The sequence below is a fragment of the Octopus bimaculoides genome, chromosome 5 (assembly GCF_046866305.1).
Source record: "Octopus bimaculoides isolate indiv1 chromosome 5, ASM4686630v1, whole genome shotgun sequence".
In the NCBI taxonomy this organism is placed as follows: Eukaryota; Metazoa; Mollusca; class Cephalopoda; order Octopoda; family Octopodidae; genus Octopus; species Octopus bimaculoides.
The window spans coordinates 100,893,716-100,911,429 of NC_142932.1; the positions used below are offsets into that span (position 1 = coordinate 100,893,716).

General features: G+C 36.6%; 1 protein-coding gene across 1 annotated transcript in view; it reads left to right on the top strand.

Annotated features, from left to right (window-relative positions):
* Window positions 1-237: 237 nt before the first annotated feature.
* The window catches only part of LOC106868350 (transmembrane protein 192), a 46,782-nt gene continuing 29,305 nt past the window's right edge, over window positions 238-17,714 (top strand). Inside the window, exon 1 of the mRNA XM_014913564.3 lies at window positions 238-422. Within this exon, the coding sequence (XP_014769050.1) occupies window positions 387-422 (36 nt within the window). The 5' untranslated portion in view covers window positions 238-386. The remainder of the gene's footprint in view (window positions 423-17,714) is intronic.

The following is a 17,714-nucleotide window of genomic DNA, read 5'->3' on the forward strand; positions in this document are numbered from 1 at the left end:
AAACTACCAGTTGTGCAAATAATTGATTTCATGTATTATCGAACGTGTGACAGTCAGCAGCTTTAAGGCATCTACATTTGACATGGTAAATACTTTCACTTTCAAGAGGCTGAGAAACATGCGAGTACACTATATACCTAAAATTACAACAATAAAATAAAGTAAAAACAAAGCAAGCTGAATAACTTGCTACGATGTTCCCACCTCCCAAAAAGTTGTGTTCAACGAGGGGAGAGAACTCTGTTATCCCCCCCCCCTTATTGAAGCTCTCCAATCTCTGTAATCATATGACTGTAAGTATTCCGCCTAGTTACCGTGTAACGTGCTTCAACAGTTCTTGTTGATTGCCACCCTGTACCCTATTTATACCACACTTTCATTCCGTCATGGTCAGTTTAGCAGATAACACTGGGAACTCAGGGGTAAGTTACAAGCTGGCATAATTTTTATTTATTTGATTGGATTTTCTCAATGCTTTTTTTTTTTTTAATAATTTTTAATTATTATCGTTCTATCAGAATTCTTTTTACACACCCTTGAAGGATCATTTTAGTTATTTAAGAACGAACACAGAAATCTGTTGCATTTATTGGTTCGTTTATAAAGTATTGAATTCCGTTTCACTTTTTCCATCAGATGGCTGACTGTCCCACCGCATATCAGGCATGTAAGCAAATCAATTAAGAGATAATAATAATAGCCCTTTCTACTAAAGGCACAAGGCCTGAAATTTTCAGGAAGGGGACTAGTCGATTATTTTGACCCCCCCAGTACTTGACTGAGTATTTATTTTATCGACCCCGAAAGGAGAAAAGGCAAAGTTATAATGATTTCTTTATTGACCGCAAAGGAATTAATTTAAGAAAAACATTATGGACGGTACAGGATAAAACAAAGAATATGTGTGTTGTGAGGGTTTTGCGTGTAAACAAGTTTAACGTGAAAAAAAAAAAAATAATAATAAAGACCCGGAATAAAATTAATTCAAGTCACTATGAAAGTATATAAGTGGAATTGTTCCCAGGTCGCAGAAGGGCGACGAAACTTTTTGATGCTTCATAATAGGCTATTCTATTAAGAAATAAACAAAAGTCAAAATAGTAGATTCTGTGAATTCTTCTACTATGTAATTGTTTCAGTTTTCACCCACGGTCTCTGATAAAGAGCCACTGGGCAAACATGTATGACTCTGAATTTTTCTTCTTTCTTTCTGTTTTATTGTGGTTTCTGTGTTATTTCTCCACAGAGTTTATGCTAATACATGCTCTGATAATGGTGAATAATTCTTGGTACCGAAGGATCGTAATCTTGTCTGTATTTTCATTTAATCCATCTTATTACCTCGTTGTTGTTAATACCATGCGTATTTCGATATTTCATAACTAAATATGCATTGTTTGTGAAGAGAACGAATTTCTGGTATGAATAGTCTAAAAAAATACTGAACAATAAGACTCTGGTAACAAACCACTGTTTTGGTAATCGAGATTCGCCCCCCCCCCCCGCCTAACTGAGTACGAAATGAATTAAAGACAAAAGCAAACAAAAAAAAAAACAACAATTTTATTGAAGAAACACATTCTACAACGCAATATTTATGCTTAGATGTATAATGATACACACGTGTGTATGCGTGTGTGTGTATATATATGTATATATATATATATTGTATTATATGCGGTATTGATTGGTGTAAGAACTCCTATATAAAAGGCGATATATTGTTCATCTGCGGTCATATGTAAAAAAATGACTAATGACATATTGAAAGGATTTTATTCCATAATCTTTTTTTGTTACTTATATGAAGGAGTGTTCTTTCGCCTCATATTTCTAGAAACATTATTGTAAATATATGAATATCACTTTGTTTATACTTCATTTAATATGGGACACGAAACTTGATGATTACTCGTTTTTCTTCTTTTGATTAAAAAAACTGGTTTATGAATATATAATATTTGCTCTGGTACCATATCGTATGTTGGTCCAAATGGGGGAATAATTGCTCCTTGTTCTTATACTGGGACATTTCCCCACCGAATATTGGATTAATAATTCCACCACCGCAAGCCTGTATAGACTTTAAAGTATTTCATTCTCTGAGGGGAAGAAATTAGGCTGTTTGTTGCTATGTCCTCATTAGTAGCAATCCTGCTACTGCAACCTTTTACAAGGACTAGGAAGGCTCATTGTAGACAATAACTTAATTGAATGACTCATTTCAGACAACGAACTGTTATCCCTCTCCGCTCGTGGTATCACAGCATTTTGATCAAATTCATTGCTCGCACGCGCATACACATAGTTTGATTCCCACATGAGATCACTTCACCATTATCCTTTTATTGCAAAGTTTTTGTATATATATATATATATATATTTAAAATCTCAAGCCGAACACGTTATATATACTTTTTATAGATTCTCTCTTTCTCATTAAGTAGAAAATCTACCTCTATAAACATCTGGGTTTCGGCTCGGAATCCTCCAGACCGAAGCTGTTTACATTTTATATCTTGGCGATCCTTGTATTAAAGATAATTATGCCCAATGTTTGTATTGTCGAAGACTGATTCTTTTGATTCAATTGTAACATATCTATAAAACCACATTTAATTTGCAGTTCGGACCTGCAAGATAAATATGCATTGCACATGAATTTCCAACTGCATGAATGATAATGGATAACGTATTTATCCCACGCACTTTATCCCAAAGTGAATTGCTACTAATCGTTTTGTTAACGATACTCATCAAGGAAGTGATTAGCGCTGTTAACTTTAGAAGGTAAACACTAAGGAGGATTTGTTAATATGCTCGCATCTTTCTCAAGGACGTTAGCATCTCTAGAGAAGGGGAATGTCTATGACTTACGGGTCGAAACCCGTCTGTGATGATATAGTGCATGTTTGTGTGTATGCACACACGCGCATACACACACACACACATAAACATGCACATATGTATAATATATCCGGTTCTTTTTTTCTGTCCGTAGAGACGAAAAAACATTTAATAATAATTACCACTATACCGTGATATGTAACATGGATATATTTAATGTATATATATATATGATTACACTATCAGAAATAACAGCCAAATCTTACCCAATTGTCTGCATGGAATAATGAAGTTACCGAGATATATATAGTTACGACTAGATCACCTTTTAATAAATACAAGCACTCGCATAAACACACTGGTAGCGGATCTAACCAGCACAGAGCGAAGTTCTCTGTATGTATCCCACTCACTATCTGTGCTCGCTCTATCTTTCTACCCCAACCTCTGTTTATTGTTATTGTATTGTCTCAGCCAAGAATTTGATATATTAAGCATGTTGGTGTGTAGTGGCCATGATATTCTAAGTCTTGCAAAACTGGTGGGTGAAACAAAAACAACGGCAAGATATAGGCTGACTTCTTAGAGTGAACTCTACTGACACTCAGTAACAAATGATGGTGTTAAACCATGTGACAAATTAAAAGTTATCACCCAAAACATATTTCTCCCATGGTTCTCATCTATGCAGCTTTTATTTACAGGGTGTTAGTTAATATGAACCTTTAGTTGTAGATGATAGGCCACGGTGCTTATACTTATAGCTGTGTATAAGCACATGACTGTTTGGTTAAGAAGCTCATTTTACAATTCCATGATTTTTGAGTTCAATTCCACTGCGCAGTACCTTGGTTGAATGTCTTCTATATAATTCCAGGCCAACCAATGCCTTGTGTGTAAATTTAGTTGATGGAAACTGTGTGGAAGCCTGTCGTGTGTGTGTGTGATTAACCTTCCCTCTCTGCTTGGAAACTAGTGTTGGTTTGTCTAAATCCCTGTAACGGTGGTTTGGCGAAAGAGATCTATAGAATAAGTACCAGACTTTAAAAAATAAATACTGAGGTTGATTTTCTTCAATTAAGCACTTCAAGGCGTTGCACCATCATGGCCACAATTCATTGACTGAAACAAGTAAAAGATTTAAGACCATACCTGTCAAAGACAGTTATTATGATATTGATATTAAAAGATGACTGCCTTGTTGAAACAAACGTAATTTGAATTAAGAACATATGGGGTTGGATTAAATACTTAGATGGCATCCATTCTGGTGTTCTACTGTTTCTATACTGCCTGTTATTATTTCTTATACTCATGAACAAAACTTGTATGAATGTGTAGAGGTGGAGGTACAAGGCCATATAATGTCATTGGTGTGTGGTCACTTATTAACAGCTATATAGGTGAACAGAGGTTGTGGTATAGTCATTTGTATTAATATTCAGTAAATGACCCAGAGAGAGATGAATGACAAAGTTGACCACCAGTAGAACATAGAGAAACCTACTTCCATAATACATTTAGTTATATAAGCACAAAAAAAAATAAAATGGAAAATTATACAGTCCCACTGCATGGCACCTTGGGTAAGTGTCTTCTGCCATAGTCTTGGGGCGACCAAAGCCTTGTGAGTGGATCTGGTAGACAGAAACTGAAAGAAGCCTGTTATATATATATATATATATATATATATATATATTTTGTTTTGGGATTTGGTTTGCAAGATTCTTTATGTGAGTTCGTGTGTTGAAGCATATTCTGTTGTGTCCGGGGAGAGTCATTTACTTTTTGTGACTTATAATTTAACACACTCACTGGTAAAAGTTCCACTTATTTTTATTTTCCTAAAATTTTCATTGCATCTTGCCCCCTCCCGTCACATCTTTACCATGTTTCTCTCCTCTTTATCTGAGGTGGCTATGTTTCTCTTTTAATGCAAGGCATTTTTTCTTTCCTTCAATACTACTGTTCCCAGTTGAAAGAGGCCTTGTTCTGCAAGTTATGTGGTGACCTCACTGCTGCTGGTGCCACATAAAAAGCACCCAGTGGACTCTATGAAGTGGTTGGCATACGGAGGATATCCAGCCATAGAAACCATGCCAAAATAGATAGCAGAGCTTGGTGCAGTCTTCTGACTTGTCAGTTCCTGTTAAACCATCTTACCAGAATCAACATGGAAAACTGATGTTAAATGATGATGATCATGATGATTTAGATAGATAAACTACGATAAAAAATAAAATTTAAAAAATAGTTAAACAATCTAATTACAGAATTAGAAATAATTAAACAATGTAATTTACAGAATTAAAAATAATTAAACAAGCTAATTACAAAATTAAAAATAATTTAAATAATAACAAGAACAATAATAATGATAATTAGAAAATAAGATAACTAAAATAATTAGATGAAATAAATATTAGTGTACTAACTAAAAAATCCTAATCTACCAGACTATTATATTAGGTGCACTAATCAGAACTACATTTATTTAGGAAGATTTTGAAGGTTTTACTAAATAAGTTTCATTTATTTAATGTTAGATTTGGATGTAATGATATGCAGTGTCTCCTTGAGGTATAAGTTGCATTTTTCCATCCATTATATAGTAGGGCACTATTTATTATAGACCATTTAATATTGTACTTAACTTTCCTCTCTTTGAAGCTCCAGACAAATTTACTTAAAGAAGTGAAGTTATTTATTTTTTCTATGTTTAAACAAATGTGATTATATAATCTTGACTTAAAATCAGTTGTTCAACCACCTATATAATAGTAAGTACATTCCCCTGGTTTTTCTTAAGCATTGGTTATCTAATAGGCATTTTAGATGATTTTTTACAATTGCATAACCAGTTAAGCCTATTATTGAGAGATGTTTTTGTCTGAAAAGTTCACATTCCATCTATTGTTAACATTAGGTGTTGTAAGAAGCTTGCTTTCCAACCACATGGTTCCGGGTTCAGTCCCACTGCGTGGCACCTTGGGCAAGTGTCTTCTACTATAGCCTCGGGCCTACCAAATCCTTGCGAGTGGATTTGGTAGACGGAAACTGAAAGAAGTCTGTTGTGTATATGTATATATATATATATATGTATATATATATATGTATATATATATATATATGTATGTATATATATTTGTGTGTGTGTCTGTATTTGTCCCCGCACCATCATGTGACAACCGATGTTGGTATCTTTACGTCCCCCGTAACTTAACGGTTCAGCAAAACTGACTGATAGAATAAGTACTAGGCTTACAAAGAATAAGTCCTTGGGTCAATTTGTTCGACTAAAGGCAGTGCTCCAGCATGGCCGCAGTCAAATGACTGAAACAAGTAAAAGAATATACGTGATGGGTTTCATTCAGCTTCTGTCAGCACACAATGCTTTAGTCAACCTGAGGTTACAGTAGAAGATACTTGTCCGAGGTGCTAAGCAGTGGGACAATCCAAAAGCATGTAGTTGGAGAGTGAATGTCTCAACCACACAGCCAAACCTGCAGTTGCAGATTATCTAGTATGTCTCTATCCAGAAGTAAAATCATGGCTATTGTTTAGCTGCCGGTTAGACCTTACTGAGCCACAAGCTATGGTCAAATATGTTTCAGCTATGACATGAACATCCCTTTTTTTCCCCAGGTCCTACACTCAGGGCTATCATATTGTCCAAGGCAGTAAGTTGTGATATCTTCTCTCTTTTTGCAATATTTACATTGGACAGGATGGCGAGCTGGCAGAAACGTTAGCACATCAGGCGAAACACTTAGCGGTATTTCGTCTGTCTTTACGTTCTGAGTTCAAATTCCGCCGAGGTCGACTTTGCTTTTCATTCTTTCAGGGTCGATAAAACAAGTACCAGTTGCGTACTGGTGTCAATCTAATCGACTAGCACCCTCCCCCAAAATTCTGGACGTTGTGCCTGGAGTAGAAAAGAATATTTACATTGGACGGATAGGTATCCTTACCTTGTTTGTTGTTACCACAACGTTTCGGCTGATGTATACTCCAGCCTTCATCAGGTGTCCTGGTGGAAATCCAAACCCAACCCTTTATTTGACTACTGGGGTATTCTGTTCTCATTCCTAAGGTATTTTTTGCTGATGTTATTATTATTATTTATTCAAGTCACTGACTGGGATTGAACCCGGAATCTTGGGGTACATAATTCCTCATCTCTAAAATATAGAACAGCACTTCTCTCTTTTATTTTTTTGTTTCAGTCATTGAACTGTGGCCATGCTGCGGCACTGCTTTGAAGGGTTTTTGTTCAATAAATTGACCCCAGTACTTAGTTTTTTTTAATACTGGTACTTATCCTACTAGACTCTTTTGTTGAACCACTAATTTATGGGGATATAAACAAACCAACTCTGGTGTTGGTGGTGGGCAAACTCAAAGCACACACACTTATGTTGGGCTTCTTTCAGTCTCTGTCTACCAAATTTGCTTACATGATGACCCAAAGGTTATAATAGACATTTATCCAAGGTGCCATGCAGTGGGAGTGAACCTGGAACCATGTGGCTGGGAAGCAAACTTCTAACCACACAGCCATACCTGCACCGAAATGAAGATTTTGTTGCTATTTTCTGCAGCATGAATGACTCTATGGTGGCTTCCTTGTTATTTTTAATTTTTTAATTTTTTTTACTTGTTAGTGTGATTGATGCATCTTCTAAGAATGATGGATTTTGCCCAGTAATTATCAGATATGTACTACTTGTTTCTGAATTCAAATACCACAGACTTTTTGCATTTCATCAGTCAATAAATTATGCATTAGTATTATATTTGAAGTGTCTACAGCACAGTGCAGTCATCCATCCTTTGCTAGTGTGTATGGCTTGGTAGCATGTATCCTGCTTTTTTGCTAAGTAGTCACTAGCAGGCATTGACATACTCTCAGCCCTTCATTGTTGACTCAATGGAACACCCAGAATTTGACAGATATAGGGAGAGAGAGAGAGCTGCACCAGCACCTTGTTGATACTCTTTACAACTGAGTAGACTAGAGCAATGGGGAATGAAATGTCTTGCTCAAGGACACATGCCACCTGGCCTACGGATTGAACCCACGATCTCATGTTCATGAGCAAAAACACCTGAACCCTTTTGATACCAACCTGCTTGAGGCCAGCCACCTGTAGTTCTATGATATGATAATAAATGCTTCCTTTTAAAAGCCTAGCCAGGCTCATGGGCCCGGTTTCCCGGTTTCAATGGCGTGTGTGTTTCCCAGCTAGACAGGACACTGGTCCATCAGAGCACTAATTTATGCCAGCTAAGTGGACTGGAGCAACGTGAAATGAAGTGTTTTGCTCAAGAACACAACGCATCGCCCGATCCAGGAATCGAAACCACAGTCTTATGATCATGGTGCTGACATCCTAACCACTAAGCCACACACCTCCACAGTTCTATGATATACACATCCTATTTTAAAGTGATCTAAATTAAAAACTTCCATCAAAAATTTCAAGTTAATAATCATCATCTTCGTTTAACGTCTGCTTTCCATGCTAGCATGGGTTGGACGATTTGACTGAGGACTGGTAAACCAGATGGTTACACCAGGCTCCAATCTGATTTGGCAGAGTTTCCAGCTAAATAATGGCAAAGTGATTTTAATAAATTCTTTGTTATTTTCAACATTAATTGAAACAAAGGCACTGTACTTGAATAGAAATATAGCAACAAAAGACTTTACCATTAAGCCACATGCCTTCATGAAATATCTATTAACTCCTTTCATAAACAATTGCTTTGGTAGACTGTGACAATTTTTAAATTAGCTTTCTAACCTCTTGCAAAAGGTGTGGGGTTTTGATTTTTATTACTTTCAACAGGCTAGATTCCAGGCTTTCAGTCACCTTAAACAGGCTGGATTCCAGAGGCTTTTAGTCTAATATAAAGTCACCAACCTACAGATGTCTTTTTTTTTCGTTTTTTATTTGCTGGAAATTACTAACACGTGAATAATAAGAATTGTTTTCATACTATTATTATGGTGTGGTGCAGTGGTAAAGAAAAGGGCTCTTAATGCCCCAAGGCAATGACACTTTGGTCCCACTACCATCACTTTAATTAACACATATGATAGGTCAGAGAGTTTTTGTGCCCCTTTACACTTGCAGCTAGAAGCAGCAGATCCATTTTTACTCTCCACAGGGGAGGTGATTCTTATTGCATAAGGTAGTTTCAGATTTTGTTTGACATGACTCCATCTGATTTTATTAAATTACAATTCTATTATTATTATTATTATTGTTGCTGTTGTTGTTATGAAGATGACAAACTGGCAGAATCGTTAACATGCTGGACAAAACGTTTAGCAGCATTTCCTCTGTTTTTATGATCCGAGTTCAAATTCTGCTGAAGTTGACTTTCCCTTTCGTCGTTTCAGGGTCAATAAAATAAGTACCAGTTGAGCACTGGGGTCAATGTAATTGACTATCCCCTTCCCTACAAATTCCAGGCCTGGCAGAATCGTTAGCATGTCAGGCAAAATGCTTAGTAACATTTCATCCATCTTAATGTTGTTCTGATTTAAAATTCCGCTGGGGTCAACTTTGCTTTCATCCTTTCAGCGTTGATAAATTAAGTACCAGTTAAACAGTCCTGGGGTTGATATAATTGACTGGTCCCCTCCCACAAAATTTCAGGCCTTGTGCCTTTTGTAGAAAAGATTATTATTATTACTAGCTGGCCCCATGCCGTCAAAAATGATGGCTAATTGTAGTATTTTATATATAAATATGGATGATAATTCAATTAATACATTTGTCAATGCTCTCTAATGGTTGTCTTTTGAGATGTGACATCGACCGTTGTTTGCGCGCGCACACACACACACACACACACACACACACACACACACACACACACACACACACACACACACACACACACACACACACACACACACACACACACACACACACACACACACACACACACACACACACACACACACACAGTCGAAATGCTGTTTGATTTTTCTTTTCCGTGTTGAATGTTCACCATCCTGCTTCCATTGCACACACACGCATTCACATACCTTCCTTTTATATACACACACGTACTCACACAGAGTTGAAACACTCCCACTACCAGTTTGCAATCACCCCTTCCTTTCTCATTCATGTGTTGTGACGGAGAAAAACACAAGAGTATTATTATAGTAGATTATTATTATTATTATTATTAAGGCAGTGAGCTGACAGAATCATTAGCATACTGGACAAAATGCTAAGTGGCATTTTGTCGATCTTTGTGTTCTGAGTTCAAATTCCGCCAAAGTCAACTTTGCCTTTCATCCTTTCAGGGGTCAATAAAATAAGCACCAGCTAAGTGCTGGGGTTGATGCAATCGACTTATTCCACTCCTCCTGAAATTGCTGGCTTTGTGCAAACAACTTGAAATGATAGTTATTATTATTATTTGTATTATTGAATATTTTCAGTTCTGATCTTATGATATATGTGAGAGAGGATATGGCATGTTGAAAATAGATAACAGGACAGGAAGTTGTGCTCTATTTGGGAAATCCTAGAACTAAAAATTTGTGACATTATGTAGATACGTTAGCAAATCATCTGTTGGTGTTTAATATTTTTTTAATTTTGTTGTTATTTAGCTGGGATTCTGCCTTGATTCATCAAACCTATGAACAAACGCATTCCATTTGTGGTAGTGTATGTAGGATCACATTTATCTAATGTGTTATTTTTTTTAAACAGCAGGAGTGTTTTGAGAGAGATTTGGCTGCTATTTCTAGCAGTTCCAGCAGCCACATAGACACTTTCTTGTTGGTTAATTTTTCTTTATATTTTTTTAATTGTATTTTAGAGCAGCTGTTGGCTGTGACTATTTAAAGGCTTTACTTGTGACTCTTATTGTTCAATTTAGGCAGTGTCAAGTCCCAACCCTCTCATAAAAGCATCAAACCTTACCATGGTTATTGTTGTAATATACTGCCTTTGTTTGAATTAATTTTAGCAAAATAACTGTCGTTATTAAGCTGGGGTTTGGAGTATAAATTAACATGGAATTTTGATAGAAAGCTTTCATTTAGATCATTTCAACCCTTTAGCATTCAGATTACTTTGTCAAAGTGGAGGCACAATGGCCCAGTGGTTAGGGCAGCGGACATGCGGTCATAGGATTGTGGTTTCGATTCCCAGACCGGGCCTTGTGAGTGTTTGTTGAGCGAAAACACCTAAAGCTCCACGAGGCTCCGGCAGGGGATGGTGGCGAACCGTTCTGTACTCTTCCACCACAACTTTCTCTCACTCTTACTTCCTGTTTCTGTTGTGCCTGTAATTCAAAGGGTCAGCCTTGTCACACTGTGTCATGCTGAATATCCCTGAGAACTATGTTAAGGGGTACACGTGTCTGTGGAGTGCTCAGCCACTTGCATGTTAATTTCACGAGCAGGCTGTTCCGTTGATTGGATCAACTGGAACCCTCGACGTCGTAAGCGACGGAGTGCCAACAACAACAACTTTGTCAAAAGTAATTATGTATTCACATTTTAAAGAATTAATCTGGTATTCTCTTGTAGCTTCAAGATTTGAAAGATGTTATTGTTTATTTTTAGAATGACATTGCAGGGTAAGTGTGAGAGGCTGGTTCTGGCCAGTTTGAGCATATAATGGGTAGAATATTTGGGTTGGATACAGCTGGTTTAAAAACTAAAGGGTTAAAACAGGAAATTTGTATCTTAGCACTAGGAGTGATCTGTGGCAGTTTGATATCAAAGGGGTTAAGCAGGTAAAGAAGAGGCAAATGAATGAAATAGTTGAATGGAAAGGTCAGAAATTACATTGTAAAAGAATAGGCAAGTGAGGAGCTATTTTAGTCATTAATCTTATATACCTTTTCATTCCTACATAACTACATAACTACCTTTTCATTCCTACATAACTACCTTTTCATTCCTACATAACTACCTTTTCATTCCTACATAACTACCTTTTCATTCCTACATAACTACCTTTTCATTCCTACATAACTACCTTTTCATTCCTACATAACTACAATAATCTTAGGATATATTGTTTTTATATTCCACTATTATTTGTCTTTTGATAACTTTCTCCTTCCTCTGTTTATACTTTAGCTAATAAGAATAATATAATACACCTAATAATAATAACTGAGTGAAATCGTGATGGCACGTGTAAAGACATTCGAGCGAGATCGTTGCCAGTACCACTGGACTGGCTCCTGTGCAGGTGGCATGTAAAATACACCATTTTGAACGTGGCCGTTGCCAGTACCGCCTGACTGGCCTTCATGCCAGTGGCATGTAAAATCACCCACTACACTCTCGGAGTGGTTGGTGTTAGGAAGGGCATCCAGCTGTAGAAATTCTGCCAAATCAGATTGGAGCCTGGTGTAGCCATCTAGTTCACCAGTCCTCATTCAAATCGTCCAACCCATGCTAGCATGGAAAGCGGATGTAAAATGATGATGATGTACATGTGTTTATGTATGTTTATGTGTATGTAAGCATAAGTGTGTATATGTGTATGTATTTTTATTTATAACTTAACCCTATGAACTTTCTAAACTCTTTGACGAAGCCCAGACACACACCCAAGTACCGAAATCTTATCTACCAAATACTTCAGTTCACTGAAGGGATATAAGTAGATTGGAGTACTTTGGCCTCTTGGTTGAAACAGCTGTAAGATATTATCCTATCTTTTGTGATCTACGTTATATATTTTGATAATTACTGGTATTTTTATATATTGTATATGTAAAGCATATTATGCTATATATGTATGTATATTGTTATAATGTTTTTTTTTTAAATAAATAGATATGATATAATGTCTAAAAGTTGATGTATACCACCTCCTGATCCCCTCCATTTTCTTATTGCTGCATAAATTAAGGGTAAAAAACTTTTTAACCCTCAACCATTTATTACATTCAGTAGTGTAATTGCCATGCAAATAAAAAAAAAACAAAACACTTGTGTATTAATAATTGGGTTTTCTACCAGCAGTATATTGGATAGATATTATTCCTTAGTTAGCTGGATTAACAACCTCTAACTCTTTTGGAATTATATATTTATTTATTTATTTATGGGTTTCAGCCAGGTGGCTGTGGTCATGCTGGAGCACCACCATGATTTTCTGTCTTTATGCTTGGCTCTCTTCACGTTCCTTGCATGGCTCTTCTCCTGCACCTGATATAGTCCAATCAAGAGTTTTGATGGCACATTTGGTGTATAAGAGAATTTGACATCGCTGCCCTAAACTGTCTCATTTTGAGCCATTGGTTCGTCTGGTATCGTGGAGAGGAAAGCGTCGAGTTTTGTCTTGAAGACCTCCACATCCGTGTCTTGCAGGTCTCTTAAATGTTTTGGCAGGGCATTGAAGAGCTGAGGTCTTTTGAAACCGAGGCTGCTGCAGTATCTTGTTCTTATGTGAGATGCAGTGGACGGCACCTTTGGCACCATGCAGTGGCGACCCGTGCGGGCATTCCTGTAGTACTTGATGCCAAAGTTTGGCACTAGTCCTTCCAGTATTTTCCATATGTATATTATTACATATCTCTCCCGCCTGCGTTCCAGGGAGTAGAGACCTAGTGCCTGCAGTCGCTCCCTGTAGTTCATCTGCTGGACTGTGGCGATCTTTTTTGTATAGTGCCTCTGAATTGCCTTGAGTTCTGCTGTCCGTTTGACACTGTGTGGTGACCACAACTGAGAGCAATAGTCTAGGTGGCTCGGGACAAATGTCTTCCATAGAGTCAACATGACTTTTTGATCCCTTGTACGGAATGTCCTCAGTATCCACCCCGCCAGCTGTCTGCACTTTGCTGTCAACTTGACAATGTGCATGTGAAATGATGCATCACTACACATGTTGATGTCCAGGTCTCTCACAGCTTGTGGTTCTGGGATTTCAGTACCTCCAGGTCCTGTGTATGCCAGTTGGGAGGCACTTGTGGCCTTGTAGCGCAGTACTTGAAATTTTTCCGCATTGAACTGCATATTGTTTTGGTCTGCCCACTCATATATTGCATTTAGGTCATATATATGGTATTTTTTTTATAAGCTTTAAGCTTATGAAAAAATACCATTATTATTATTATTTACAAAACTGTAAAACTTGACACCGCTTAACAAAATCATTCGCACCGAAAATATATCTATTTATATATCTATCTATCTATTTATCTATCTATCCATCCATCCATCTCTCTCTCTCTCTCTCTCTCTGTATGTATATATATATATATATATATACACACATCCAAGAAAGTTAGGGCTTGTGAATTCAACCCACTAAGGGATAATATCTATCCAATATACTGCCGGAAGAATACCCAATTATTATTACACTAGTGTTTTTCCTTCGTATTACCAAGTGCAATAAATGGGTGCTGGTAAAAGGATATTTTACCTTTAATTTATATAGCAATAAGACAATGGAGGGGAACAGGTAGTATTCATCCACTTGCAGACATTGTATCGTGTCAATTTACCTGTTTATTTGTTAACTAAATTTGTTAACAAATAAACACGTAAATTGACACAATACAATGTCTGCAAGTTGATGAATACCACCTATTCCCCTCCATTTTCTTATTGCTATATATATATATATATATATATTTATTTATTTATTTGCGTCTGACCTACATATGTTTGTCTGCACACACACACACACACACACACACACACACACACACACACACACACACACACACACACACACACACACACACTCTCTCCTATATTTTCTGTCACTTAACTGGTACCTCTATTTCTAGCATGAGTTCATATAATACTATCACCACACACCTGTCACATTCCTATGGCTGGCACTCCTTAGGCTTTGGTCTTGTTTTTGTTGTGATTTCAGGCAATTCATCAATGGTAATGATAGAGATAGTTCATGTAAACATTTTGATGACAATATCTAGAGCATTGATTTTTTTAAATGATCATATAAATTTTAATTGATTATAAATAGTGTTTAGAACCAGAGGTTGACTTAATTGACAATACTCTTCCTCCAACAAGTCAAGGCCTTGTTTCTATCTTTGAAATTGTTATCATTGTGTGTGTGTGTGTGTGTGTGTGTGTGTGTGTGTGTGTGTGTGTGTGTGTGTGTGTGTGTGTGTGTGTGTGTGTGTGTGTGTGTGTGTGTGTGTGTGTGTGTGTGTGTGTGTGTTTTTGTGTGCAGCCTTAGCTTGATTATTATGTGATGGTTGTAAATGAGCATCATTGTCATACAAGCAGTGTTGTTCATTTCCAGTCTTCCATAAATAAACAAAAAACAAAAACATGTCTGATCACAGAGAAATATTATTTTGGTCGGAAACAGGTGAGGGTTAGCAACAGGAAGTGCAACCAGGCGTAGAAAATCTGCCTTAAGAAGTTCTTTCTGACTCATGCAAGCATAGAAAAGTAGTTGTTAAATGATAGTTTTGCTTTCTTTTATGTAATGCCTTAGCGGAAAAGGAAGTCAGTTTTCAGGATTTGCTGACTGGTGAGGAGAAAGTTATCTTCAGATTGGAGACCTGGTCCAAAATGTTTACACCAGAACAGACTCTGTTTAAGACACCAAAGGATTTAGGTGGTATTGTTAAACTGGGAAATAGTATAAATTTAGTATTCAGCTATATGAAGTTGATAGTTCCTATAAGATTCTATTTACTAAATTTTACTGACATACCTAGAAGATATTTTCTGAAAGAGTCTTGCAATTGAATTCAACTTAACCACACAGCTATGTCTGTGATTACTTCTAAACTGTTGTACTCTGGTTTAATCTAGTTTATTTTATAAACACATCTGTATTGAGTTAACAACTGTCATTGTTTATAAATGCTGTTCTGTGGTTACGGCTGTCAAAATTTATAAACATTATTCTGCGGTTACATCTGTCATCATTTATAGACCTTGTGACTTATCAGAGAGCTTTTACACTGCATGTGAAGCCTACTAGTGTAGTTGTCATAGTTTTGTCCACCATTGTTGTTATTCTATTGTCTTGCCATGTTAATGTAGCTTGGACAGGACATCACAGACAGAGTTAGTCCACATTTAGAGATATTGCTGCTGGAAATAAGTACCAAATTCTCTCGTCACACCCTCTGTGTGAAAAATGCTATCTCCATTGAACAATGTAATTGTAGCTGGACAAAAACATGAGATATCCAAGACAGTAATACCTTTGGTATTATGCCTGTTAATTCATGGTAAACTTTGGCTGCATAATTACATGTGTGCTGACGTGCTGTGAAGGCACGTGGCCCAATTGTTAGGATGTTGCATTCATGGTCACAAGATTGTGGTTTCGATGGGGTTGCACATTTGTTCTTGAGTGAAACCCTTCATTTCATGTTGCTCCAGTCCACTTGGCTGTAAATGAGTAACTCTACAATGGACTGGCGACCTGATGTGGTAGGGGGTAGGCAGGGAATGTGATCTTGGTTCCTTATACACCATGGAACGGCCCTGAAACAGTAGTGTCCAGCAGGGGTTGATGATGATGATGAAAACATGATGAAGATGATGTCAGCGATGATGAAAACGACAATGATCTATATTTATAGCTGTCATGACTAGAGAAATAGTGCAAAGACAATGCTGTGACATTGATGGATTGAGGCAGAAGTTAAAAGATTGCTACTGATAGTATTCATCATCATGGATCTTAATTGTTTTGGTGACACTTTGATCTTAGCCAGAAGGCAATTGAAAGAATTACTGGATTTGAATTATGGTCTTTGGAGACTGATGAATAAACTAGATGATTTTTTTTTCTTTCTCCTTTTCATCTGTTCTGCTCTTCTTTCCTATCCACTAAATAGGTTAGTGTCAGTAGAAGGTGTATATGTAAAGTTTTTAGATTCTTATGCTGACTGATTTTACAGGAGTGCTTGAAGAATTTCCTATGTGCGCGTGCACACACACACACACACACACCATTGTCATCATTTCAATGTCCACTTTTCCATATAATTTGACGTGGCCTGTCATGTGATATGACTACTGCTGAAGTTGCAGCAGTTGTTTTTATAGCATTAAATACTTTACCATTAGTTCATCCTCTCACTTTAAATTGTTCACTTTTTGTAACACTCAAAGTGATTACAGATTCCATATATAGGCTGCTTCTTTAAAGAACTCATAATTTAAACCATTTTACTAAGTCAGCCAGAGAGATCTTTGTTGTTATTGATGTGTGTGTGTCTGTGGGGAGAGAGAGTGAGTGAGTGAGATGAGGTGTGATCATATGAATTTAGATATAATGTACCAGTGAGTGTATAGACATTGTGAAGTGTAGACAGTAGAAGGAAAGCTGGATAATTGGTTTTCAAAGTGGGCTCACATTATGAGAACAAAATGCTAGAGAGTGATAGGACAAATAGCTTTATATGTTAACAAGGAAATAGTGTGTAGCATAGATGCATGATCAAAAAGTATGCTTTGCTACCACCATTGTGAGTGGATTTGGTTGATGGAAACTGAAAGAAACCTCTCTCTGTGTGTATGTGTGTATATATATATATATATATATATATATATATATATATATATAGATATATATATTTATATAGATAGGGGGATAAATTGAATATTAATTCAATTTAAAACCAAGTGGCCTAGCATATAAAAATATCTGAAAATTCAGAAAAAATTGTATTACACATGTATAAGGGATGACCACTAGGTGGACATCCAATATGCTAGAAAGAGGTCCTCAACAACCCAACCATAAAGAAAAATAATGTTCTCCAGAAAAATTTCGCAACACACCAGAACAGGACAAAATGAGAATATATATATATATATATATATATATATATATATATATATATATATATTT